The 27,611-nt window shown below is 35.9% G+C and overlaps 1 protein-coding gene across 9 annotated transcripts in view; it reads right to left on the bottom strand.

Annotated features, from left to right (window-relative positions):
- Positions 1 to 700: 700 nt before the first annotated feature.
- Positions 701 to 27,611, bottom strand: part of EPS15L1 (epidermal growth factor receptor pathway substrate 15-like 1) — a 39,527-nt gene continuing 12,616 nt past the window's right edge. For 6 of the 9 annotated variants that reach the window (XM_010562214.1, XM_010562215.1, XM_010562209.1 and 3 more), the window contains 9 exons: positions 27,438 to 27,602; positions 25,147 to 25,273; positions 24,974 to 25,024; positions 24,442 to 24,578; positions 23,315 to 23,375; positions 22,840 to 22,922; positions 21,267 to 21,399; positions 8,621 to 8,826; positions 701 to 3,958 (listed from right to left, as the gene is read on the bottom strand). In XM_010562214.1, the coding sequence (XP_010560516.1) occupies positions 3,812 to 3,958; positions 8,621 to 8,826; positions 21,267 to 21,399; positions 22,840 to 22,922; positions 23,315 to 23,375; positions 24,442 to 24,578; positions 24,974 to 25,024; positions 25,147 to 25,273; positions 27,438 to 27,602 (1,110 nt within the window). In that variant the 3' untranslated portion in view covers positions 701 to 3,811. The remainder of the gene's footprint in view (positions 3,959 to 8,620; positions 8,827 to 21,266; positions 21,400 to 22,839; positions 22,923 to 23,314; positions 23,376 to 24,441; positions 24,579 to 24,973; positions 25,025 to 25,146; positions 25,274 to 27,437; positions 27,603 to 27,611) is intronic. The other 3 variants (XM_010562216.1, XM_010562213.1, XM_010562217.1) reach the window with 2 other exon arrangements.

Below are 27,611 nucleotides of genomic sequence, written 5' to 3'. Positions count from 1 at the left end.
CTATATAACTGGAATGAAGCAAGAAAAACATGTTTTCCACCTTAGTGTGTGACTGTTTGGGGGTGTGTGTGTATATGAGAACAGCTTCTTAAAAAGAGTTTTTAAGAAAGGGGAGGGGAAAAAAAAAACCCAAACAACCAAAGAAGTGAAACTACAACCAAATGTAGGAGAAAAATCATTGCCTCAGCCTAGAGAAAAAAGAAAAGATGACACCACATGACCATCACATGCAAGAAGATCAGAAATTGAGTCTACATTTCAAAAAGACACTTTAAAACCTCAAAAGAATGCGAAATCACATCCAGTGCAGATGATACCTACTTTCTGCCAGGTTTCTCTCTTACACTTGGCACAGCTAGTGAACACACTTTTTCATGCCAATGAAAGTAATCTTGAAACAAATTTATTAGAAGTAGTCATTTCTCCTTTTTTTTCTTTCACCAGAACTTTGAAATTCTAAGAGCCATGATCTAATCGGCATTTCTGTAAAAATTCCATTTCTGTATCCATCTCTGTTTAGAGAATACATACATACACACAAGCTTTAATATATAGAATATATATGCATATTCTACATATTCATTGTATATACACATTTTATGTACAGCACAAGTAACTATATACTAGACATAGTATGTGGACATATATAGTATATACACACACTATTATTACATTATACAATACACTATATATATATATACACACATAGACACAAATAATATGGATCTCATAATGTACACTGTATATGCATTGTGTATACTCACATTTTATATATCTTGCATTGTACATATTTTCTCTGCCCAAATAGCGATAGCCCTATTTGTGCTTTAAATTTCACTGTTCTGGAGGAAGAAGATGATCAATGTCTTGCGATAAAAGCTTTGTCTTAGAAGAACAAGTGCAGGTATTATACAAAACACTGAGTTACAAGCATAAGGGAAGAATGTGGGTAATCTTCCTTTTTATATGGAAAACTGTATTAAATACAATGGGGAGAAATCATAGCTAAGTTTTCTTCTACTGCAGTGTCTAAAATTTTGAATCAAGAGTGTTTCAGTAAACCTAAGGGTACTAAATCTAATACACTGTGCATAGAGAACATGTTCTGTCCTTGTTCATTTGCTTGATCTTCTGTTATTGTCCAAGCAAATATGAAGAATGAGTCAATAAGGAAATAGGAAAATGAGCAATTAGTTCTAACACTATATGGAATGCTAGATTAATTCACATTTCTGGCTTCCTGCTGAACATCTTGAAAACACAGACTCATTGCCTGAGAAGCATTATAAATTACAGTATTTTAGAGCACTGACAAAGTAGCAGAAAGTCTTGTTATGGTACATAACTCAGATAATGAATCAAGCTATTTAGCTCATCCACCCCGTCCCACTGGAGCGACATCATCCAAGCAGTAGGCCAAAAGTGGTTTTCCTTTCTAAAATGGCACTACATATGAATGGGGTTTTATTGTAGCAGAAGAGACACCACAAAGACTCAGACCCAAATGAAAATGAAAGGAGAATCTTACACATGGATACAATTTGTTTAACTTCACTGAGAATCCTGCAACCATTCAATTTTGAAAATTGCTCTCTCATAGCAAAAGTTTTATCTCGTGTTAGCTATAGACAGACCCAAGTTTGCTCTCAGAGGCTTCAAGTCTTGTACATCAACAGAAAAGAGAATTTGTTGACATTTTAGTATGTTTGATCATTTAACCTAACATATTTTAGAGAAAAATTACCACAGTGGGAAGGGATTTCAAATCAGGTTCTGTAAAATTAGAAATACCTTCTACTGCATTCCAAAGGGGTTATTAGAAGACAGTATTAAAGATCATTATATGGTTGGTTTTGATACTAGAATACATCTCCCCTTCTGAGAGGAATTAAAGATTCACATTATTTGTAGTACCATTAGCACAGGAGACATACAACAAACTGCAAACTGTGACTCCTAAAACTGCATTTTGGGATACGGGGTTTCAGTTTTGTCATATGTATTGCTGCCTATGTAAATGGATGGATGTGGGCACGTGTGTGTGCATGTACATACACAGACACATACTCCCCCATATACCTACTCACAAATGCCTGAGACAACAAATGCCACATCTTAGCTGCATTTCGGGGCTGAAAACTACTAAGATTAAAATGATGCAATCTGATTCTTATCTCTGTGTAAGGAAAGCATCCAGAATATAAGGCAATTACAACAGAATGGGGAAAGATTGTTTTCATTCAGTGAACAGGCACTATCTTTGTATTGTGAAAAATAAAAGTAAGGAAGCAAGAATGTAAAAAATATAAATGCATTGAAGATGATGAAGGAATACCACATTTTCAAAAAAATAGAGAAAACATTATAAGGGCCGCGTCAGTAAAAACACAGAATGTTAAGCTTTGTATTCCTACAGAACTAATGACAGGAAAGCAGATACACATTAAGGACATTTTAAAAATTTTGTGCTAGATGCCTACTCTCGTTAGACATAAAAGTCCAAGGCAAAGTCAACGGAAGTTTTAGAATTCCTGTAATCAGAAAAGGCATTTTTAGTAAGTCAATAATTCACAGAAGTATCATAAGGACTTATTATATATTTGACATGTAAAACACATTCTGTGTTATCCTTACCAGGTGGAAGTATTGAGTTCTACAGGTATATATAAAATCTGTTCCTACTTGGACTTACTACCACAAGCCGTATTTTAAAGCCAATCCAGACTACCAGTACTTCTATAACTTATGCATGAACATGTATTTGGCAAATAAAATCTGTTTCAACTTGGCCTTATTTCAGCTAAACTATGTTTGATCTGTAACCCCATAATATAAGATAGGTGGAATTAAAGAAACAGAGACAGGGACTGTCTCACCCAGTCCATTGGGTAACACAAATAATACGGTCTATGTTCTGGCAGTTGGAGCAAAAGAGGGTAAAATGAGTTGTAGGGATGAACACTGCTCAAGCTCAGTAAGTCTTCCATCACTTGATTTTACATGAAAGCAGCACTCAAACTTGTATCACAACCCTGCAATCATATTTGCTTATGAGATAAAGCAAGATTTTTACCTAATGGTTTAATCACCAAATTAGTTGTGCAATTTACTACAACTGAATTAACTCCCTCTTTTACAACATCACATACAATTATTAAAACTCAATGCAAACAAATATTTAAATTAGAAGAACTACTCATTCATAGAGGCTTCAAATTCGTATTATTTTATACAGTTCACTATGTCTGTATTCATCATATATAAATTGCCATATTCTTTTGTAAGAACCGCATCTCCTGGATAGAAAGGGACCATCTAATAATTAATTTATGCTGAAGACTTTGACATAGATGACATACTGATTAGCCTACCACGGATTATTAAATCAATGTAACAAGTGAAAGCTAATTCTATAAATATTAACTTTTTATGACATTTTCTTTGAAATTCATACTGCAGCCTCAAAAAACCAATGGAATTCAGAAAAGCCAGATTCACAAGTTGCAGTTTACTATACGCAACATTGTCTTCCAGATAAAGAAACTTTGCTTTCACTATCTTAGGATCATACGTTAAATTTCTTACAAGCAGTAAATTTTATCTAGAACGTGTAATACAGCTTATACAGTGTTTCCTGCATATTATGCACTTGAAAAGCCACACAGAACCCAGTTTGACGTAACCAGCCAGTCTTGTTTAGAGTTGAAGGTGACTAAACTTATTTTCACAACATAAACCAAGAATTTAGTATTTTTATAAAAGCCATGTTTAAAGGTTTCACTTGGACAGGGTGGAGCCAAAGAACCTCTATTTAAGAGTTTGGCATATCAGCCTTACTGAGTGCAATAGCCAACTCAAGGTCTTCTTGCTCTTGTCTCCGCAATCGAGCTAGTCTTTCTTGCTCTGCTTTTTCACTCTCACGCTTTGCCCATGCCAGCTGCTGTTCTTCATTTCCAAACTAAAAAATGAAAATGGAAAATAAATTAATAAATTTACCACAAAGCTAGAAGAAACTATGTGAAAAATACAACGAATCAGATTTATTAAATATATGAATCAAATATACCAAGCTGTCTTAGGGTAGTTCTTCTGGATTAAGATAAAAATTCACTGATTTCCTCACTTCATCCTTTAATTTATTTTCTTAATTTCTTCCTCCTCCCACCAGGAAACTAACCCATCTGGGCTGCACGTCCCTGCATCCATGTCTCAGTTTTGTATGAAAATAGCCAGAGGACTGGAGCCAAACAAAAGCTCCACAAACGCAAAAAAAGCAAGTTAGTGGTTTGGGACCATAGCAACCTAACATCCATTTTTAAGAATAGTAAATAGCTGGTAAAAAACAAGAGTTATTTACTCTTATGCAACTCCATTGCAGAGAGTTTTATTGTAGCATTTCCTGCAAAGGGTGAGGGGCTTTAATAATGACTCTGGAGACTGCTGATTGTGGGAAGTTTCACCACCAAATCAAAAGTTAGAAGAAGTGCTTCTGTTACTGTTCATAAAAATACGTGCAAAGTTTTTCCAGTAAGAAATAATGTAAGAGAATCTAATTTACCTCAGCAGAAAACACTACGCAAATATAACACATTATAACATTCAGCTTCTAAGCCTGTTTGAGCTTCCCAAAACACATTTAAGTACACTGCAGCAAAACTATTCCAAAATAATATTCCAGTATTTACCACTGAAGTATGCAAAAGTTTGCTTGTTTAACCTTTTTGCACAAAATATTAAAATATTTTACTGAAATCATAACAATTCAAAACTCCAATATAATCTGTGACTGTTTAATTTTAGTATTCGCTGAAGAGGATGATGTTAACAGAAGCGTTCACACAGCTGCATGCCAATGTTTGCATTATATCCCACTTCTAAAATTTGCTTTGTACTATCCTTTTTCCGAATGTTCAGGAAAACATATTATTTGGGGTATTTTTGGAAGAGAAAACTACGTGGAATTTATAGGTTCAATTTCAGCTGAATGTATACTGCAAAAATTGCCCTGTGGTCCACAACACAGTAACTCTGAACACAGCAAAATATGTCATTGCACTAGCTGATATGGCTACACCTTCCCACACAAGCTTGAAATATTGAACTGAACATTAAATGCAACTTTTAAGTGCTAGGCCTATGCCTGGCCACATATATACTACGTGACGGCCCCCACCCTTGCCTTTTCCACTCTGCATTGTATCTATAATTCATATTTTTAAATAAATGCGCCTATTTGAATTTCTTTCAACCCAAGTCCAATTCTCCCTTACTCATAATTTAGTTATTATCTATGTGCTTCCGGATGCTCACAATTCCTCATTTTATTTCGCTCAATATGATTTTTCAGATGATTTGATGCAAAAAAAGGGAGTATTTTAAAATTACTTTTCTTCAAACAATACCTCTGCTTTCATTGCTATCAAAATTTAGATGAGGACCTTTACATTCACTGTTCTTGAAATACAATAGAAGTGCCACAAATTTTACGACCTTTTACTTTTAAAATGAAGAAAACCTACTATCATTACTCATTTAAATAATGCTGACAGGTAAGATTTAAAAGCTCACTAAGATTTTAAATAATTATTTTTTCAAGATACAGTAAAGATGGACTCAAATAGAAGTAGGACTTCTCTACTTATTCCAAGAATTCAAAAAGATCATATAGCTGGGATGGAGAATAACAGTTACTATTTTCAGAAATACAATAAGCTTTGGTCAAACCCTCTGGGGTGTCTTTTTTTTTTTTTTTTTAAATGTTGAGAAAACAGTTTTACTTATATAGGGTACATCTTAGGATAAGTCTTCCAAAGCTCATGAGAGTCCCAGTTATGACTTGTTTATGGTATACAAGTTATATTTTTGTGGTTAAAAGTGCTGAGTAAAAAAAAAAAAAAAAGAAAAAAAAAGAAGAAGGAAAAATAGGCCAGTGATTCATTGGAAACAAATCTGGATGTGCCTTATTACAAATGGTTAGCATAAAGTATAATTTTCAGGAGCATAATTCTGACCATTAGATAGTGAAATACACAACAGTTCATTAATGCCACTGATTCTTGCACAGATTGCCTATAAAAAGGTAATGTAACTGAATTACAAGTCATTTAATACAGTAACAATTTTTTGGCATATGTCCAGGTTTCAAGAAGTCTATAAATATGTATCACATATCTGTAATTTCATTAAAAACCTCTTTTTTTTTTTTCTTTTTCAGAAGTACAGCTAGACCCAAAGTATAAATGAGGAAAACAGCAGACTGCAGCAAAACTAATAAAATACACAAAAAGCTGCACTGACTTGTGTTTACTAAATTACCAGCTTATATTAAGAGAAAAAATTTAGTTTAGTTCTAAGTGCTCTGTTTCTTGGAAATTTAAATGCTTTCTGTTGGTGGAAAGATTGCTTTTCTTGTTGTTCTATAAACTGAAGCTGGAACCTAGAAATACCTGAAATATGAGCTACCAAAAGACTTTGTTTTGTTCCAAAGAGTCGTATTTAATGCCAGCAGAAAAGTTAAGAATGCAATGAGAACATACTTAAACTCTGGGTGCATGAATTTGCCAGTGTCTCAAAAAAAAGGCAAGTTTTCTAGAGTGCTACTAAAATCTAGTGAAGGTCCTCATGTTACTTCTTTGCAACAGTGAAGAATTCCAATTAAAAATCAGGTTATTCAATTATTCAAACCTACACGATTCTACGATTCTGTTATCAGATTCCATGGACTCAAACTACATTTCAAAATCCTTCTGTAAGTAAAATTGCTTTTAATTTCCATTATGAACAAAGTTTCCCAAACATCAGGCAAAGAGAAGCACAATATTCTTGCTGATTACAAGGTAACTAGTACACTTAAGACTTTATAGAGAAGGATTAGGAATTATCAAGTGTAGCAAGATAATTGTGTTATAGGCAAGGAAAAAAAACAAACCAAAAAACTGAAAAGAACAGGGATCAAGTCTCTCTCCCTTCAGTCAAATTCAGTTAACACTTCTTTTTTTTCTTACAGCAGTAGAAAACAATTCACAAAACCGATTAAAAAATTCATTTCATTTGATGAAGTGCCACTTAACAGTAATTATAAGTGGCTGCTGCTGAAGATCTCGTTTTTCCTACTTTTTCCTTATCTTCTAAAGTTAATCTCATCTCCTGAAAACCTGATGGCACTGCAAATTTAACACTAGAGCACCCACTGGGATGGGGATCAGAGATTTTGGTTAATCATTGATACAATCAACTCAGTGTAAGCCCCAGTTTTAACTTAAGAAATGCAGTCTGCAAAGTAAGACGACAATAGTTGGGTAACAGTCATTCCATTCCATTATTTGTCTTTCATTGAAAGAAGAAATTAGATGTTGTTCAAGAAATTTCAGATAAAGCAAGTTTTGCGTCTTATTTTTATTAAGAATGTCACCATTTTGTATACAATCACAGAATTTAACTGTGCAAATTCAACAGGCTAGTACTAACTGTGGTAAAGCATACATAGTACCTTGAACTTTGACGTCTTCAGTATCATAGATAAATTAAAGCACTGAGGCCAGCTAAAAGTATGCACAGATGACCTCAACTAACAATATCAAATAGGAAAGTGATACACGTTTACTATTAACTAATAACTAGGGGAAAAAAACATTAAAAATAAGCAACCTGAAAGATTCAGCTTAAAGATCTCCACTTGTTGAACACTGAACTGTGTCCATCAGAGTTAAATAACAGATTAAGTTGGCAATTTTACTGCATGGCAATGTGACAGAACAAAAACACATGAAAGGAGGAAGAAGCCTGAGGCTGTGGATGGAACAGATTTCTATCTACTCATGGAAGCAATAAGAACCACACTACTACTACATTTACAGTGATTTCCAACTCAATAACATAACTGCCAGCACTAAAACCAAAGCCAGGCTTTTAGAAACCCTGGTATTTTTTAATGAATGGGTACTTGGCTTTGCTTTCAAACCTTCTGACACTGTCTTTTGGAGTGCAGTATGGACATTTCTATAGTGGTTCCACAAAACATATTTGTTTTCTTTGTCTAACAAGGGCTTTTCAACAATATCAGTAATTGGAACAAAATTCAACAGCTAAATTTTCAATCTCTGTCTCATATATGTATCTTTATGACCACAGTCCAACATATACAGCAAACATTGTGACAGGATTGTCAGAACTTTTTTTACAAACAATTACAAATACTTTATGGAATCTCGCCCTTTAAGGATTTGCTTCTGTGGATATGGTGAAATTGCTATATAAATGTTTTCAACAATTGTTTTTGAATCTTTACATCATTGGCTCCCAAAAATCAGTTTACAAAATAGCCTCCATGCAACAAAAACAATACACAGATTCTGCTACAAAGAATTTGTGAGTAAAGGCACACTGTACTAAAATAATTTAAATGCAAGTAAACCCTTTAAAATTTAGTATGAAACTTCTTTTTTATTGAAATAATGCCTTTTTATTACAGAAATATTAATACAAAAACAATGAGGACAGCATGAAGGTACTAAGAGACAGAAGCCAGTGAACAGTAGGTTTGCAGTTAAAACAAAACCCCAATAGATTGCTGCAAGCAGAGCAGAAAGTGGTTTGCTCAGAGACAATGAACTTAACTTACAGAGCTGAAGTCTGCAAACCCCAAGGAAGAGTCTTTAGAAGTTTTACTTGAAGAGGAGGGAGCAAATGGATCTTTTCCACTAAATGGGTCCCCAAACCCCTTTTTACTTTGAAACGGGTCACTGCTGTCAGCCCCAAATGGCTGGAATGGATCATGGGGCTTGGGAAAATCTGAAGACCCAAGGTGGCTTACAGGAGTACTTTTACCTGGAAAGTTTAGGAAAAAAAAAAACAAAAGGAGAAAAAGAGAAGTTACTTACCATGGACAATGCAAACCCCTTAAATAGGAAACTGTGCTTATACACTTTAGCATCATCCATTCTTCCTGGGGTGATTTAAAATTTAATCAAATATAACGGTACTCATTTCTCAATGTAGATCATCTCAAACAGTTGTTTTATTTAAATTGATTCATCACCTTACTTATACATACTGCAATATTAATACCATCAAGATTTTAAAGGATAAAACCCAATATAAAAACATTTGGTCAGAAGAATTTGAAAAGTATACTTTAGTTCATTTTCCAGGATTAGAGACATTTCAAGTTTAAGTTTGGGATTATATAAAAGACAAAATACTTAAAAAATATATATCACTAAAGATAAATAATTGATCATATTAAATAGAATTAAATAGCAACTTATCTAGGACTTTACAGAATGCATGCATTCTGTTTTTTTTCCTGGAACTGGTTTATCCTTCTACCACCAGACGTACAAGGGAAAAGAGACTGATTAAGAAATCACCTTGTTCTGGGGTGCTTGCCGTGCAACCCACCTTTTGTAGGTGACTGCTTGTTCTTATATTCCACCCCAGTAACAAATGAAATCTCAGAAACTATTGCGTATGCTCATAAATAATGGTTGTATATTTTATTTGTTGCAATTAGAACCTCCATGGTTAATTTTTAATTCCCCTGGCAAAAAGTACTATTTTGTTAGGTCAAATAACTAAACAGATAAATGTAATTTTTTTTCTCCAAAAAAAAAAAAAAAAATTAACAATTGCTCCTGACAGGTACACGATCCAGCCTCCAGGAAAAATACTCCTTGGATGAACAATCCTGATTATAATGTGTACTTGAAAAATGATAAAGGAAAATCTAGAAACATTTTTAAAAGAAACAAATATTTACAACTTCCTGCATAATAACCTGAATTACATACATTATTTGCATTAATAAAGCTATCTTTTTTTGAAATGTCCAATTCTTTGAACTATGATTTAATTGGACTCTTATCATTTACTCACATCAGGATACACATACTAGGAAAGCACAGAGAAATGGAGTCGAACCCCAAATTTCAGAGTATGTACTTGGCATGTCTAAGACATAGCCTGACAGCTTTTAAGAATGTACTTTGGTAGCTGCTCATGAACTTTATAATATTTGCTCAAATCTGTGGACATCCTCATTTGCCAAAGAGAAATAAAGATCAGCAAACTTGCACTAAATAAATAACCTACTCAGCAGCCTGCCTTCACCTGCCGATAAATCACAGCTCGGCCTCTCTTATCCCAGGGGCCAGCCAAAAGTCCATCTTCCCTGGCACTCAGCTTGCCAGACGTACAGCCCTCTGCCAACAGCAGGCTCTGCACCGTGCTGGTGGCACCTCCTTATCGACCGCACAGGCTGCGGGACCCTATAGTCCTCAAAAACTCAGCCAGACACAGGTTTAGAGGGGAGCTGAAGGAAACATGCAGACTCTTAGTTAGTGCAGTGCTCGGATGCAATACACTGACCGCCTGCAGGCACTGTGCTTCAGGGAAAATGTGAAGCAAGAAAGTCCACAGCTGAACAAGCAGACAGAAAGAGGTGTAGAAAACAAGACACATGCAGTAGGAGATAACTGGATTTGTTTAGTCTTAAGGGTATTCAAGGGAAATCTGATCACAGTCCTGTAGGCAAATCTTCCATCAAGAAACAGGCTAATGGATTTAGAGTTTACCAAGAGAGATTTACATTATATAATCTGTAACATTTTTAAAACTTAAGAATACTCAAGACTGCGTAGGGAATTTGTTGCATTCTATTACCACGTCCATGAGGTTTGAGAAATGGTTTCTAGAAATCACACTGGTTTAGCTGCCTTGAAGCTGGAGGATAAATGAGATCTCTTCAAGTTCACTCCAGTACTATTTTTGATGGTTCAGTACATGCTCCATCCTGGTTAACAGATGTGGCAAGGATATACAGATACCCATATTAGCAACCACATTTGGGACTTGAAAAGACAGGCAGATCAGACCAGTGATTTGTCCTTCATGGAAGGAAGTGACAAAACATACAGGAAATACCAGCAGCATCTGCTCTCCCCACAAGCATGGACCCTCCTTCACCACAGTTTCAAACTGCCTTTCGTATCAACAAGAGGCCACGTTCTGTTCTCCGAGATGGAGTGCTGCATTGACATCCCACTCATCACCATGGCCTTTAGGAGATCTCACCTTTGGTCACAGCTATGCAGTGCTAGGTAATTAAGCAAACCTGGTAAGAGATGAGTAACTCTGCATTTTATATGTAATTCTCCAGATAAAAGAGCAACTTATTTTAAATTACAAAGAGAATTAAAGTATCTGCATTTCTAATTTAAGGTCAAGGCAAACCAAGAGCCGTCTACATTTTTTTTTCTCCTTCCTCTATTGCCAGTTACTAGTTCCCCCTAGTATCCTTCACCCTATATTGCCCCAAACCAATTTTGACTGATAGAGGCAAAAATGACCCATTTTAAGCTGCCCTTTACTTAGGTTAAATCTGCTGCTGCCAAAACCACTTTGTGGAACTGGTGACTTAATACAAATGCAGGGTTTGCAATGTATTTGCTCAGCAAACCTGTTTTTTCTAGGTGGCCTGTTTAATGTTTTTGCACGAAGCCCCTAGTGGTTTCGGAACGTACCCAAAGAGCATTGGGGTTTCTCGTGCTTCATCTTCACAACAGATCACAAAGAGTAACTTTGCTGTAAAGGAAATGTCACCATGAATACTAGAGTTGCTGCTAATATTATTGAAAATTTTCATTTTATGGCCCAAGTGCCATTTTCTTCATTTTTTTATACATTAAAGAATAGAAAGGGTCTATAATTTTGTTATTTTGAAGAAAAGGTGAAAGAGGGAAACCCTTATAAAGCCAGGTTTATTTTTTGCAGAGCAATTTTAAGGGCAGTGCCCATGCTGAATACACCAATCCAGGCACTCATGACAGAGTCCTCAACGAGCCCTCTTTCACTACGCTTTGTACATTGCTTATAGTTTCTTTTATCCTGCCACACTCAGCAAACATGGTTTTGAGGCCTGGCAGAAGTTTGTTTGGTCCAGTTAGATGTTCGAATTTACTCATTTATTAGCCACAAATTAGTAATAATGACACCAGAATTATCTTTCTGACATCCTTGCTGGCTTATACTAAGTGTGAATCTCCCAGTGCAGTAAGTGTATACTTAAGTACACAAAGATTTTTGTATTCCCACGTTTAGTATGTGAAGAATGTGGGTACAGTATTTCTACAATTTAATGCGGTTTGAGTATCTTTGCTTTACGAAGTCACCAACTGAACCAAAGGACACTGGTAAAATTGTAATATTGCACAATATACTCTTAGGAGTAACTGAGATTGCATTTATCTTATATTCACTGGAAAAAACATTTTTATATGATACTGCTCATTGTTTTTGAGGTATGGTAGTACAAAAGTGCAGGCAAACAGTTGTAACCCTTACTTATTTGATTTTTCTGCTACTAGTGTCAAGGGAAAAAACTTCAGAAAAAAGCAAAACAGGTCCTATTCTGAAACCACAGCAGTTTCAGCAGTTACCCAAGTGGTGCACCCAAACCACACCGAGGGCTCACTTCAGCAAAAAGAAATGATGAACAAAATGGTTTACCACAGCAAATGCTGTTAACTTATAGTGAACTCCACCCTTATGAAGGGTTTATCTAATTTCATACCCCACAGCAAACTTTAGGGTTGAGATCTATAGTTCAAGGCAAATACAATCTCACTGGTAGGATGCAATTACAGAATTTGTCTTACTGAATTACAAGATATTGACAATGAAACAATGAAGTGAAACATTTATCGTTTTCTCTATGTTCTATGTTTCAACGATGGTCCTAACTTTCTGCTTAGAAGAATATCTTCTTGAATGACGAGAAGCAGCATGTTTTCATGTGTTTGAAGACTGGATTATCACAGGCAAACAGGGCAGAGTTGAGATGATACAACTTTAAACTTTCACTCAACAAGTACTCCCTTCCAGGAAACTTTCTAAAGTGAAAAATATGCTTTAAGAGTCAGAGTCATGCTACATAGGATAAGTAGTGACAGTGTGAATTAAGTCCACACCTGTGATTATACTTGAACGTATAATACCAGGGTTCCTACCTCTCTATATGGCAGAGGAAGTGTTACTCTAGAAAACTTCGGAGACTGTGCAGTATGTAAGGTGCCTCCCAGCACATCTTTCTCTTGGCACTTTACCAATCATTCCTAACTTACTCAGCATGTTTTTCACCATGCTGTTGAACTATCCAGCTCTTCCACTGATGCAGAGTGAAACTTTCATAAACTGTGAACTTTAGGAACCTACAGAAAAATCATTACTAGTTTTCAAAATGTGCTTGAAGGTTAGTTACATTAAAACCAATTTTCTACAGAATACTCAAGAGGTATTTGTCTTCAACAGGGGCTATTTCTGCACTGTATTTCAAACTCAACTGTTGGCAATACTGCTCTCTGCACAAAAATCACAACACATATTTTTAGTAACAGAAGAATTTTTCCTATGCAAAAAACTCTCGAAACTGTTTTTGCTTAATATTTGCAAAATTTGCACCTTAAGCTAGCCCGAAACTCTGAAAACCTTAGCTTAAGAGAAATATTCTGAAAACTACAAACTTCTTGAAAGGTGAAAAGAGAAATCGTTATACATTCAGGCTAACATTCTGTTCTGAAACAGATTCTGAACAACCTGTTTTAACAATCAGTACTGAAATATCTTTACTGTGGGAGATCAGCATAAACAACAGAATCAAAGCGTGAATGGAATTTTTAGTTTGTGGCTGGGCAGGTGCTCCACCCATGACTCATTTATCCTACACAACAAGGGATGCCTGTGTTCTAATGCAACTGTCAGGTCTTCTAGAAGGCATCAAAAATAAAAAAAGTTTTCCTGTCAGTCACAAACTTTGAGGTTGAATTTTTCACTCTCGGCTGCAGATGAGGAAAAAAATAAAGGTAAACAGGCACTGCGCTACTCGTGAATAACCTTGGGTACTCAAGAAGCTGTAAGGAAACAGGTGTGTGGTACCACTCAGAAATAAACATAACACTCCTGTACTCCTGTGATCATGCAACGAATAAAGAGCAGAACTCTATACTCTCCTCTAGACCAAATGATTGATCCCCACAACTTGAATATACCCATGCAAATAAATGCAAGGGAATTATTTTACATTTTTTTCTGATTAATACAATTTTTTGTTCATAACTCCTGATTACATCTATTATACCTAACATGGTTTCTTTCTTCTTAAAATTATCTCACTAAATACATAGAACAAATTTCTATGCAAATTCATATCCTGGGGACATCGTACATGGTGCAGGTCAAAAAGACCGGCCACAAAAATGTCACGTGTTTAAACACCAAGTATTCATAAGACAATTTTCTTTCAACAAATTTAATCAATAAATGCACATAACAAAGCATTCAGGATTTTGTTTGCATGCTTTCTTAAGCAAGATACTGAACCAACTGTGAAGTCTTAATTTTCATCTAATTGAGACATTGAAGACACAGCATAGGCAAACAAACACTACTAAAAACACATTTATATGTCCAACTCAAAAAGTAGCAAAGATCTATGCTCTTTCTTCACTGAAAACTGTCAATATAGGTCAATGTGAACTGACAGTGCTCTTGTACTGCTTTATATAAGTGTAAAATGGTAAAAACAGTCAAATTAAGTTTAGAGAAGTGACACACACAAAAAAGAACTGTATTTATCGTTGACATAAAGGAGGAGGAAGCATCAAATACAAAAGGAAGACAGCAGAACAGGGCTGTACAAACATCGCCTTTCTGTGAGCTGCTTGCACTGCCCTTCTGATTCATGCAAGCATAGTGGTGGCTGACAGCATTAAGCATCTGATCATGCACAGTAAGAGGCATCTAAAATGGTTCAAGGGGTGAAAAAGACATCCTACAGAGTGGATCTAGCTCAAAAACTTCTAGTTGGACAATCCTGGTCCAGGCAAGCCTGGAAGATGTGTGCATACACCATCTGGGTATCCACTCACTAAAGCTCTGAAGTCAAACTGCCTTCAGAATACTTTCTTTCAGTATGCATCCTAATCACGAGCACTTAAGCGGGCAAATCCATCTTAAATTTACCTTCCAAGGTCCATGCACCATATGAACAGAATAGAAAGCTGCTGTGTGAGTTGGCTGTTAATTTTTCTTGTATTTCTAGCTTCTTTGGGGCTGACAACAATCTTCTGCAACCACACTTGTGAAGAAAGGCAAAGGATCCTCACCCAAAACTAGGGAATTATTATTTCTGTAGATGATGGATTACAACATGCATCACAGCTAAAAGAGCTTTCAGATTAGTTCAACAAAGTATTAAGATCCTGAAGATCTTAATAGATCTTTAATAGATCTTAAAGCCCTGACACCCCCCCCCTTTTTTTTTAAAGCCATCAACAGGTTCAGATATTGTTTATCTGCCAACTGGCAAGATGAAAAAAGTAGGACTTGATCAGTCAGGTTTTGCTTAAGTCAGTAGAGGCCTTTTCTGACTTTGTTGGTGGGACAGCAAAATACATCTAGCAGTTTTGCAATTTGTGGTTTGTTAAAAATACTGAACCCTAACACCTTGGCTGGTTAGATTTATTATCAATAACATCATTACTATTATTTTGTAATAATTTCTAGTCACTCATATTAAATACTGTGCAAACCTTTGCGCTTGCACTGAGGTCTTCTGGGGCTCCACACAAGCCAGGCATCTCTGAGGGATTAGAATCATACTTCTTAATTCAAGGCAGGCTGGTTAGTTCCCTATTCTGCCTTCTCAAGATTTTTTCCAATATTTTGACATTTTAAAACCACTACCAGTCATAAAAACAATGTGAGAACAAAATCGAAGTCCTTAACACAAATACAGAGGTGTTAACCACTATCTTTTGAAATGCCAATTTATAAATTCAGTTGCCATCTTACATCGGAGCTACAAAGAATCAATGAATCAAAAAACAAAGCCAAAGACCTTTGACAAACTCACTGTGTGCAGTGTGGAACAATAATTTCCCAATATAATTTATTTTAATACCTGTATTTCAAATAGCAGCTAAATAAATCCACTGATATCTTTCTTACATGGGGTGAATTCAGTATGTTGTCCTTTGAATTCCAAGTTACATGATATTTTTCTGCTATTTATATACTGGCATCCCCCCAAACCCCTGAATTTTTAGAAGTACATTAGCACTGAAGAAGTTCACTATTAATACAATACCCATCACCTCTATTAGTCACTAATATACAATATCTTTAATATAAATTATAACATTTACACAGGCTAAAAAAAGCTAGAGTGTTAAAAATAATTGGTTTTATTAAATAATCATTGCAAGAAGAAAGCACACTGAAATTGGAAAATATGTTTTCTTCCTGCATTTTTAAAACTTTTATATTCTTTCAAGGTTAAAAAGGTCAAAACCACTATAAGCAAGCAATAATAATTTAGAAGAGGTTGAAGGTTACACACTGGTTAGTGGTGAAGGTTCTTCCACTAATATCACTGGTTAACAGTACTGTTATAACCGCAATGTGGAATGCATGGTGCTGCATTTAAAGGAAGTGGTAAGGGTGGGGCAAAAGCAGTAGGTCCCACGATCAAAGCACTAGAGCATTGAATTTTACTTATAACCCAATCACTGACACCCACACAGCAACTTCCTGTACTTTAAAAAAAAAAAAAAAAAAGAAAAAGAAAAAAAAAAATCTGTTTCTCTCTTTTTGTAATCAACAACTTTTACCTAGAAACTAGTTAGCGGTGAACTCTGACTGATTTCAATCTGCAGCTCATGGCAGAAAACAGAATTGTTAATCTGTGAGAACCTACAAAAACCATTTTAACTGCCAGGTTTCAGTGTATCAGCTCTTTCAGACTTTTTTATTCTTAATTACGCAGAAGTCCTACAAAACCCAAGAACTAGTGTAAGAAATGTAAAGTGACCAGAAGTTCAGTAGCGCTAAAAACTACAGGTAATCCTCTATGACAGAAAATAAAACACACTTATAAATCTACAAAACTTAGCTATGTTTTAAGACAGCTTGAGAAAATAATTTGCACTGGAATTTAGATCCCTGTCACAGGGCACCTTTGCTTAAGTATGTCAATATACACTACTATTATTTTTGTTATTTTGTAATTAATACTGTCTTGGTTTTGGTGCTTTTTGAGCATTATTCAAGATACAGCAACTATTAATACAGAAAACCTTCCACTTCTCTCGGAAGAAACCTTCAAGTTCTCCAGTACCACCTGGTGAACATCAAATTACTTCAGCCAAGTCCCAGGGGAGCTGTATGAAACCTCATGTCCATTAGGAACTTCACGGACTATGAATGCATTCCTGAAGAGAAAGAACATGCACAAACTCCCTTGGGAACTTTTATTAGAACAGTCTAGTCAGAAGAACTAAAGAGCTTTTTCTTAGGTGATCTTCCTCAACTTAAAAAGAGAAACTTAAACCAGGTGAGGGACAGAGACAGTGATTTTTCAAATCTTTCCATGTAACAGGTATGTTGGAGCTTTGATGTATACTGGTATCCAGGCTTGCTGCCTCTGCAACACCTTCTCCTTGTCATTCTCTATTTTTATTCACTGATTCATTAGCCTTCCTCCAACTCTCTTTAAAGATTCTGCACTTTACCTTTAAATAGTTATATTGAAAAAACACAATAGAGCATTTAATCAGAAAAACAAACATGAAATTTCTCTAGGACCAAGCAAGGATCAGTTTAAGACTCTGTAACATCTGAAAGATCTTGAAAGACTTTGGTTCAAAAAGGAGTGAGAAAGAAGCAAAATGATTTATGAAGAACAGAACAAGCATAAGCCTGAGATTCAGCTTAAGATATGGCTTTAAGGAAATAATCTCAAGATTGTCATCCCCTCTCTTAACCTTAGTTTTTGAGAAGGGAAAGATATGGATCTCAAGGGCGTCTAATCCATGCCACACAGTAAGTGTTTGCCTATCCTTACCAGATAGTGACAACCACAAACAGCTGTGAACTTAAGTATCTGCTAATACAGTCAGCAGATCATAGCTACTTCTCAGTGTCCAAGCTTTGAAAAAAACAAACACGCACTAAAACCAAACAGCCAAACCAAACCAACCAACCAATCCTCACTTTACAAGCAGCAAGCAAACAGGTCAGGATTTATAAGGCCAGACAATGATTACCCACTGCAATCCTGCTACTGACAAAGCTGGCAGTAGCAGAAAAGTTCCCTTAAGTGTGGTATGAAGACTGTCTCCAGAGCCTTAATATGAGAGCAGCTAATCAGAATGACATATTCCTTTTACAGGTTTTTCCAGGTACATCTGAAGGCCTTTTGATCTGACCTGACAGAGGCTGTCTCTGAAGTGTTTCCCTGGCCCTGTGTTCAGCTCCAAAGGTTTGCTCTGCCTTTGCCTTCATGAAGAAACAAGACCTGATGCACAACTCCTCGTTCATCTGGACAAAACACAGCCACGTGGGCAAGATGGGAACTGTGGCACCCTTTGGCCACAACCTGATCATCCAGGATACCCTGCAATACCTCAATGGATTGATCAGACAATGCTTGCATATCACACAATCCCTAAAACACTTTGCATATAGAAAAGCACTGAATTAGGAACTATTCCTGGTGGGTTTTGCTAGTTTCCCCTATCAACAACTACCTGGGAAATTGGACAGCTTTCAAAGCCCTGCAAAAATATTTATTAGTATTTTCTACTTGACTGTAGAGTGTTGAGGACAAGTAAAGCTTTATATTAGATCTTCATTGCACCTGCCTAGCAAAATGCAAGTAAACCATACAAGTGCTTTTCAATAGTAAAAATCCCCCCCAACAGAAAGAACAGTTTTACTAAAAAGAGTACAAACTGGGAACAGAAAGACAAACTATAGATTTGTCTGGTAATAACTAGCATTTATTCATCCTTCAGCAAGATCTTTATCACCTACTTGTTTTTTAATTAAACAGGCCAATGAGAAAGGTAAGAAGCAACGGAAGTTTCTTGTCTGTTTGTTTTCTGAGCAGCGTTCCCATTTCTAACATACACTTATATGCCTGTATCTCTTGCGAGAATCGCAGTATATTACTATATAATTTCTCATGCTTTAAGTAACCACTGAAGATTGCCTTAGTTGTGGAAGGAAGGGAGGAGTATAACTGCATAAACACATGAGGCTCATTTGCTTTAAAAAAACCCTGCTTTGTTTCCTCCTTAGTCTATTTTATCATAACAACATTTGCTTTTGGTAGAGCAGCGGAACCTTACAAATATTGTATCTTCCAAGAAGAGGGGAAGGTACACATTTAAACAAATTTTTTAAAAGACTGATTAAAGGCTGAGTGCACACATCTAAATTCAAAACAAATCATTACAGCTAAATGTTCTCCAAAATTCCCCAGTATGTACAGAGGAGGGAATGAAGAGACATAAATCAACCCCCCTCCCCACCCCCCCCCATGTAGGTGAGTCAATCCTATGGCATGTACTTCTCATCTATGCTGCTACTACTACACTGTATTTGCTAGGAATAATCATGTTTCGAACAAGAAATAGAAAGAAACCACATGAAAGATAATATAGGTACATTTACTATTTGTTTGACTCATTCAACTTTATATAGGCCCTTTAAACACTAAATTTTATGTAGACATTTCTTAAAAAGAAAAGATGGCCACTCATATACCTTCCTTGAAAACCAAATAAATAAAGAAAAATAACATCATTCACAATGACAAATAAGATTACCTTCAGCTTTTATTCATTTGTGTCCTATTAGTTGGTATGTGTCAACATGACATATTATGGGGGTTTTTAATTACTAAAGGTTTTCTAGTACCTCAACAGCAGAAAGTAATTACACAAAGCAAGCATGGAACAGACTGCTGCAAGAACTTTTCCACAACTCTACAGCATTTCCTGACAAATTTTCATCAATACTCACCTATACAGAACCTCATAATTTGATTACAGGTTTTTAGTGTGCATCATCATCTCTTGAGCAACAAGATCATAGTAATAGGAGCAAACTAATGCTGCTGCAATGGCAGGTCTACTGTATTAAATAATGTTTTCCAAACCTTGGATCAATCTATGGGATAGTTAATGACATCTTCAGGATACCTCAGTAATAGAAAGCACTTTTCACGTTACCCAAGGAGCTAGTTCTAGCATAACTGCTTTGCAAAACCAGCCAGATCAACAATACCTGTTATAAACAGGATGAGTGCAGAGTGCATGCTTTGCTCCAAAATGCAACAGCAGAAAGGTCCACATATTTAGACAGGGAGACATTAATAATGGATCTGTTTTCTTTGTATTATGCTTCCTAACACTGTCAGTGGATACATGAGAATACTAGATGTTGACCTACATATTTGGTGCAAAATTATGTGCCTATTCATAAGCAGAATCCAGCTTTTTTTTTTTTTTTTTTTAGCCAACTAAATGTTCACTGCTAGTATTAACTGAACTATACCACTGTTAAAAGGAGACTTGAAACTAACAGTTCTAAGTGGCGTCAGTTCTTGAAACAGTTTCACTGGTATCTGAATATTTTGAAAATCAATGCTAGGGAGGGCAAACAAGTGGAAGTTGCTCTTTAAAAGAGATCTTATTTCCAATTCAGGAGATTCATACATCTCTAAGACTTTCCATATGCAATGGACTTGAAGCAGTAACAAGCCATATATTCAGAAAGTGGTTTATATTTAATGAATGCAGCAATGTGCGAATGTAAGAATGATCATACCTGGACAGATCAGGACAGGTCTATCTAGCCCTGTACCCTGTTCTTGTTAGCACCCAGTGGCAAATGCCTCAGGAAGAACATCAAAACAAGACATACAGTCATACTTCAGACTACCTTGCAGACATTCAGCAATTTGGTAGACCCTGTTGCCCCTGTTGGATTTTTCTTCTGAGAATTATCTAGTTCTCTTTTAAGCCCATTTCAACTTTTTCACATTTACCATATTCTCTGGAAAAAAAAAAAATTCCCACATTCAGAGTATTGTATAAAAACAAACCTCTTTAGTAAATGGCACCTTCAAAATAAACAATTCCATCTGTTGTGTACTTGGAAAAGACAGATTTTTTTTTTTTCCCCATTTTTCCCTGCCACAAGTGATTTTACAGATCTGTCATTCAACTCCCTAATCATCTGTTTTCCAGTCTGAAGAGTTCCAGTCAGGCTTACGGACAATTTCTGCCAATTTACTGATAATCTCATATCTTCCTCCATGGTTGAAATATAAGATAATGAGTTAGAAGACTGTCAACTAGTCCTTATGTCCAATAATATACAGAAAATTGGGGGAACTCGCTATTAAAAAAAGAAAATCTCCTTACCACTGGGTGGCTTGGGTCGTGGAGGGACATTTTTCTTCGGTGGTAACGCTGGTGTGTCTGATTTGCTTTTGAAAGGGTCATCTGAGAATCCCATCCCTCCAAAAGAGGAGGCGAAGGGGTCTGAAGCTACTGACTACATGAGAAAAAAGAAATGAAAAAGGATGTAAGCACATTGTAGAGTATCTGTTGTTTCATGAAAGCTACAAGTTAACTCAAGTAAAAGCATTAACTTCAAAAAATGAGGACAGCTTTACAGAATTATGTCAGTGGTGTAAGAGGCTAACACCCACTAACAGAGGTGCCAGGTATTTCACTAACATTCAAAAGTACTCATGCTCTTAATCACTTAAATACTTCTAGAACTTTTACTCCTAGCAAAAAGCTGTTGAGAAAAACAGAAGGAAGTAAAACTCTACTTTTTACTATTTGGCAATGAACGGTTGTACGACAGTCTGGCCTTCACTCTAATAAACACAGCCATGATAGAAGCTGGAAAAATGTGGTAGATTTCAGAATAGATAGCTTTTTTCCAAGCTCTTCTTAAATTACACACAGCTATTTGTCTTTTTTTGTAAAAGCTCAGGGAAAATTCCAAGAACATGTTTTTTAATGTTTCCTATATTCAGCTGGCTCTTGTGAAGGACTCTCCTATTGGTTAAAAAAGGGACAAAAAGTTATGCCATGCAGGGAAATTTATCATTCTGAAATGAAGAAAGAGGAATTTTGTAGGCAAAGCTAAAGCTCACAGACAGACCTTGGCTAAAACTTCTCACTCAAGCCAAACGCATCACTATTTGTAAAGACTGTTGCCACCTAGTGGAGAGCTAAAACCCCCACAAAGCACAGTAAAAGTTAGGGAAAAAAAACCCCAAGAAAATTAGTCAAAGTGATGTGATAATCTATTTTCCAGTTAACATGTACTCTACAATGTTCAGGCGTTATTGTGGAACTAAGTGTAAAAAGTTGGGCAGCTGATGTCAACTGTAAATTCCAAAGTCCATCCCAGAAAGCTAACAGCAGACTGTGACTGATCCAGATGAGGAGGTAAGGCCCTAGTTCTATTTGAAATACCCTATATACTCAGTTTCTACCAAGAAACTAAGGAAACAGCAATTCTGTTAAGAGCTATGAAATGTCAGCACACCATGTTTTCCACCTTCCCCTGGCTCCCTGTACTCATGGAGAAGTTTAACAACAAGTCAGAATACTATGAGAGGTGAAATATCCAAGAAACAGACTTCAGGACTTAGAGGAAGGTTGGACACTGAAATATATTAGCATCTGGAACAACTACCTTTTCTTACAAGTAGAAACCAGAACTTATTTCTTTTGCTCTTCTGGTACTTGAAAATGTTTGTGAAAAGTTGATTTATCCCTGCTGAATCTACCAGCCTTGGTAGGACTTTGCCTTATCCGAGATGGACAAAAAACACTTGCGGAGTAACTGGTGAGGTTGATTAAAATAAATTAAAAAGTGGATTGTCAACTGAAAGTTACAATCGTATCACACCCTTAAAAAAAGTACCTGTACATACATTTTTAAAAGGACAGTTGCTTTCCTTGTAACCTTTACCTTTGACATCTGACTGAAGTCTGCAAATCCCTCACCACTACTGAAAGCACCACTTCCAAATGGATCCAGTGTTCCAAATGGATCTGAAACAGATACAGGAAAAAAAAAAAGTTATTTTAAATAATACTTAAGAATTATGAAGAATGCTTGGTACCAATGAAGTATAAAACTAGGCAGGGGATTAAAAACCACTTGCATTTTGACCTAGCATGAGCCGTTAAAATGAGAATTCCATAAAACAATAGGTTTTCTACCAGTTGTTTGGAGGAAAAAAAAAAAAAAAAAAAGAAAAAGAAAGAAATTAGGTATACAGTGTACGTGAAGACTTAACCTTCATAATCCATAATAGGACCACAATGATATTTGCCAACAGTTCACAAGACAACTTTCTTTATTCTCAACTTTTACATTTGATTCTTCTTTCATAAGGAGATACCTCCTTATTCATCTTCATGGAAAAATTTATTCTTCTTACCTTGACCTTTTGAAGAGATACTGGAAGACGTAAAAGGATCACTGCTTTCAAAAGGGTCAGGCTAAATAAGAACAGATATACATAATTATTGGTCTGCTGTACTGTGCACCTGTCTTTTTACGCATATCAAAATCTACTGCTTTAAGACAAATTATTTCCAATTTCAGACCACTCTGTTCAGTGCACATATAGTAGGATAAAACTGACTGATTATATGAAATTTGCATTATTAGTGCCTTTGGCTATCGATACCCTTAAACAAAACCCCAAGTACCTACAGAGAAACACATTCTAGTGAAAAGTGTAATCACACTGAAATACAAGCATTATCAGTTACCAGGGCAAAATAAGAAATTACACCTAGAAGTGTTCGGTCTTTAAGCAAGAGAGACTGAATATCCTGGTCAGGCATTTACATTATTATTAATTCAGAGAGTCTGTATATCACTTCTTTTTAAATAGAAGGTGTTTGTAGTTGCTCTTCAGTTTGAAAAGTCTGCTGTTATCCAAGCACAAACCTATTGCAAGACAAACTAACCTCCCACTGACAGATATTAGAATACTGTTCTAACACTTGGGTGGCAATAGTCAATGAAAGCCATAAGGGTGATGGAAAGGATTAATTAAAAAACAAAACAAAACAAAAAATCCATACCCCCCCCCAAAACAACCACACACATACACGTAAGGACAGCTTAAGAACTGTGACTACACATTTGACAAACGTGTTCTGTGCAGTCCTTCCACTGTGCTGGCAGCTCAGTAATCCTTTAGCCAGATCAGTTACTTGATCGGATTCACTACGTGACTGGGCAAATAGAAACACCAATGGAATGGAGGTAACGGTGTGACTGAGTGGGTGCTGGTGGCTTGAAATGGCAACAGCAAAAAAAACCCCATCCACCTAACTGCATCTTCATGGTGAATATACATCATCATCACGGAACTGGAAAGAACAAACTGCTGATTGCCTTAACAACTCATACTTAAATTTTAACAATAAAATTAATGATATTTCATCAGTTAGGAGAAAAGTATTTAGTGGTATTTCATTCTTTTTACCTTTCAGACAAGAAGTTTGTCAATAGTAAAGAAATCTATTATGTGTAGATTTAAAAATTACTGACCTTTGAGGGTAAAGTTGGGGGTTTTGTGAATGGATCTGAGGTAAATGGGTCACTCTTCACCTGTTTCTTGAAGAAATCCTCAGGGGCAGAACTACGAAATGGGTCACTTTCCTTAAATGGATCACCTCCAAATGGATCTAGAAGGAGGATTAAAAGGTAAATAGAAGGTAGCACCTAGTCTGTCCATTATGAACCATTCTATATTTGACCTCATACTCACTGATGTAATTTTTCTTATAAAAACACACAATGATTTGGTAAATCTGATAAAATTCCAGATACCTCTCTAAACAGGATATTTACTAAGTTTGAACAAGTACATGTTCATATTAAGGTTATGGACTTAATAAAGAGTTACATGCATATTATTAACATATTGATCCTGAATGCACACCCTGTCAGGTTTCCCTGACAGGTCTCCCTGTTCCCACATGCAAATCAAAAATCTGAAGCCAGGGAAACGTTAGAAATCTTTGTGTTTGGCTACAAATTGTTTGTATCACGTCTGTCCTGTCATCAAAAGGGCTATTACCTGCTGGAGCAGGTGGTTGTTCTGCAAAAGGATCATGCTGGAATGGGTCACCTATGCAGAATAGAAAAATCATTCGTTTTATCCACTATTTAGCAAGATGATAAAAGTTTGTGAAAATATAATTTACTCAACAATTGGTCTTCAAGGTCTCATGTAAGCCACTGGTCACTTACTGCCTTTGAAAGGGTCTGCTCCTTTAAATGGATCAGATTTGAAAGGATCTTCTGACTGGAATGGGTCTGCATGCAATTCTTGTGTATTATTGGTAAACATCAAGGCTTTATTCTTAAATGGATCATCCTAAAAATTAAGAGAAGAAACATTACAGCAATATACCATGATTAAAATGCTCAGTTACCCATTTAGCAGAAATTCTGTTCCTGTTTAATGATCTTAAAAATTACTTCCTAAGAACTTTCGGAATAAGTTGCTTCTAAGCAAAAGTAATTACACAGTAAAAAGAATACATAGCCCAAGGCTACGCAGAACATCAAAAGATAAAAATACATATAACAATAAAAGGTTAAACTGTTTCTCATATTAATATATTCAATTCTCAAATACTTAAACAACAAAACCAAACCAAACCCCCAGCCATCATGCTATCAAAAAAATTCTTCTCTCCCAGCTATTTTACAGTTCAGCTTCAGGTAAGACAGTTATTTAAAAGGAAAGGATACACAAATCATTTGTGGACTACAAATACAAGAAATTACTACTGAGTAGTCATACTCAAGATTGCTTCTTGTTAACCCATTCTTGAGCTCAAAGCTCCAAGTACTGATTTCACATGACAAAGCACTACATGGCAGGAAGAGCGTCACCCCAACATTTTGACAATACAGAGGTTTGTCATCAGAGGCCAACCTATATAGCTTTGTCAAGTTGCAAAAAAATCCCGCATGAACAAGGAGCAAACTAAAGTTACAAAACCTCTTCATTGCATTCGTTTGCATATGATACCCCTGTCTTTTTGTCCGTTTTGGGTCTCTGATGAAACCAGTCCTTGCCACAGTAGCCATACGTGTATACAGCACCTGTACAACAGGGCTCCACTGACAATCAAAGCCATTCAACTCTAACGTAAGAAATACCTAATAACAACTACCCACTTACACTGCCTCCAGCACTAGAAAGATACGGGATTTCTTTCATCCCTTTATATAAGATGCAAATGAAGAAGTCTTTAATTAAGACTTCTCAGAACAGCAGGGAGGGAGGTGGGGAGCAGAGGAAGGGGAAGGAAGAATTAAGAAACAGGAAAGGGACACAATGGTTTAAAAAATTTTCTATGAACATATACTGGAGTTTTGTTCCAGTAAGTGATTCTTAGGTTTTGCAAGTAAGAGAAACATCTGGAAGTTTCCACTGGAAAGTAAACATAATGTTTATGCAAGCCATGCAAGCATAGAAACTAAGCACCAAAGCGTTTTAAGACCATGTCTCTCAATGTATTGTTGTTTTTAACCTACACTGTTTTCTTTTCAGCATTTTGTTTTTACAGAGGAAGCGTAAAGCAGGGCATAAAGCTGGCATGCCTGCTGAATATTTATTAATACACTGTACATGACATACATTTAACTTCATATTAAAACCATAGTAAATACTGTGCTTACAAGGATTTTGGAAATTATGTTTCCCTAATGAGGAAGCACCAAGTACATGTGCAAGTAGAATCAAGGACGTATGCAACTTCCATATTTAAAGCAAAGAAATAGGCTTAAAAAATGAAAAATCTTGTGATTTAGAGTATTATTAAATATCCAAATCAACAATTGAAACCCAAAAGAAATCGACTGGAAAAATCCTTAAGAACCTGAAGGATCTTATGAATTGAGAAAAATACTGATTAAAAGAAAACACAATAAATGAGATAAATGATGCTGGAATTGCTTAAGCTGAAGAGAACTATCTATGTCTGTTGGGAAGGGAAAGTGTTTTTTACTGAAATATGTAATAAATATAGCTTACTGCAAAGGAGAAATTTGTATAGCTTCTTTTGGAAATAAGAAAGAAATACATGATTAAAGGGAAGTTTACAGCAAGAGAAGGTGTCACCTTGGTAAACTGGAGAACTTGCAAGAAAAAAACAGAACACCTGAATTGGAAATAAAGTCCTACCTAGTTCCTGAGACTAAAGATGTGACGGGTTGCAAATCAAGGGTTAACATGACCTTTTCTTTTTGTTTCCATAATTACATTCTTACGTATCCACACTGTTACAGTTAGACAGGCACAAAATCCTAGCACAAGATCTAACCCAACGCTTAAAAATCAGGTTTTCCACCAGCATTAAAATCTTTGCCCTGCCTTGCACTGGAGATTGCTACCTTGCAGGGATCACGGTATTTCCTAAAATACCAAAAGCCAACTAAGCAAACATCTTAACTATTTCAGATTAGGTGCAAGTTACAAACCTAATTATTGTAAAATACACTAAACCACGGTAATTTTTTTTTTTTACCATAGCTCCATAATTGCTTCTTTCCGTCTGCCCAAGGCCTTCACTTATGTCTGCTAAATTCGTCAGACTACCGCCGTGAATCCCATTGAGAGCTTCATTATATTCTTCTATACTCTTATTGACTTCTTGATGACTATCTTGAAGTTGAGAAAGTTTACTTCTTGCCTAAGCAGC

Source organism: Haliaeetus leucocephalus, unplaced genomic scaffold (assembly GCF_000737465.1).
Source record: "Haliaeetus leucocephalus isolate CR32 unplaced genomic scaffold, Haliaeetus_leucocephalus-4.0 Scaffold157, whole genome shotgun sequence".
Taxonomy (NCBI): Eukaryota; Metazoa; Chordata; class Aves; order Accipitriformes; family Accipitridae; genus Haliaeetus; species Haliaeetus leucocephalus.
This window is presented reverse-complemented; position numbering and strand designations above follow the sequence as displayed.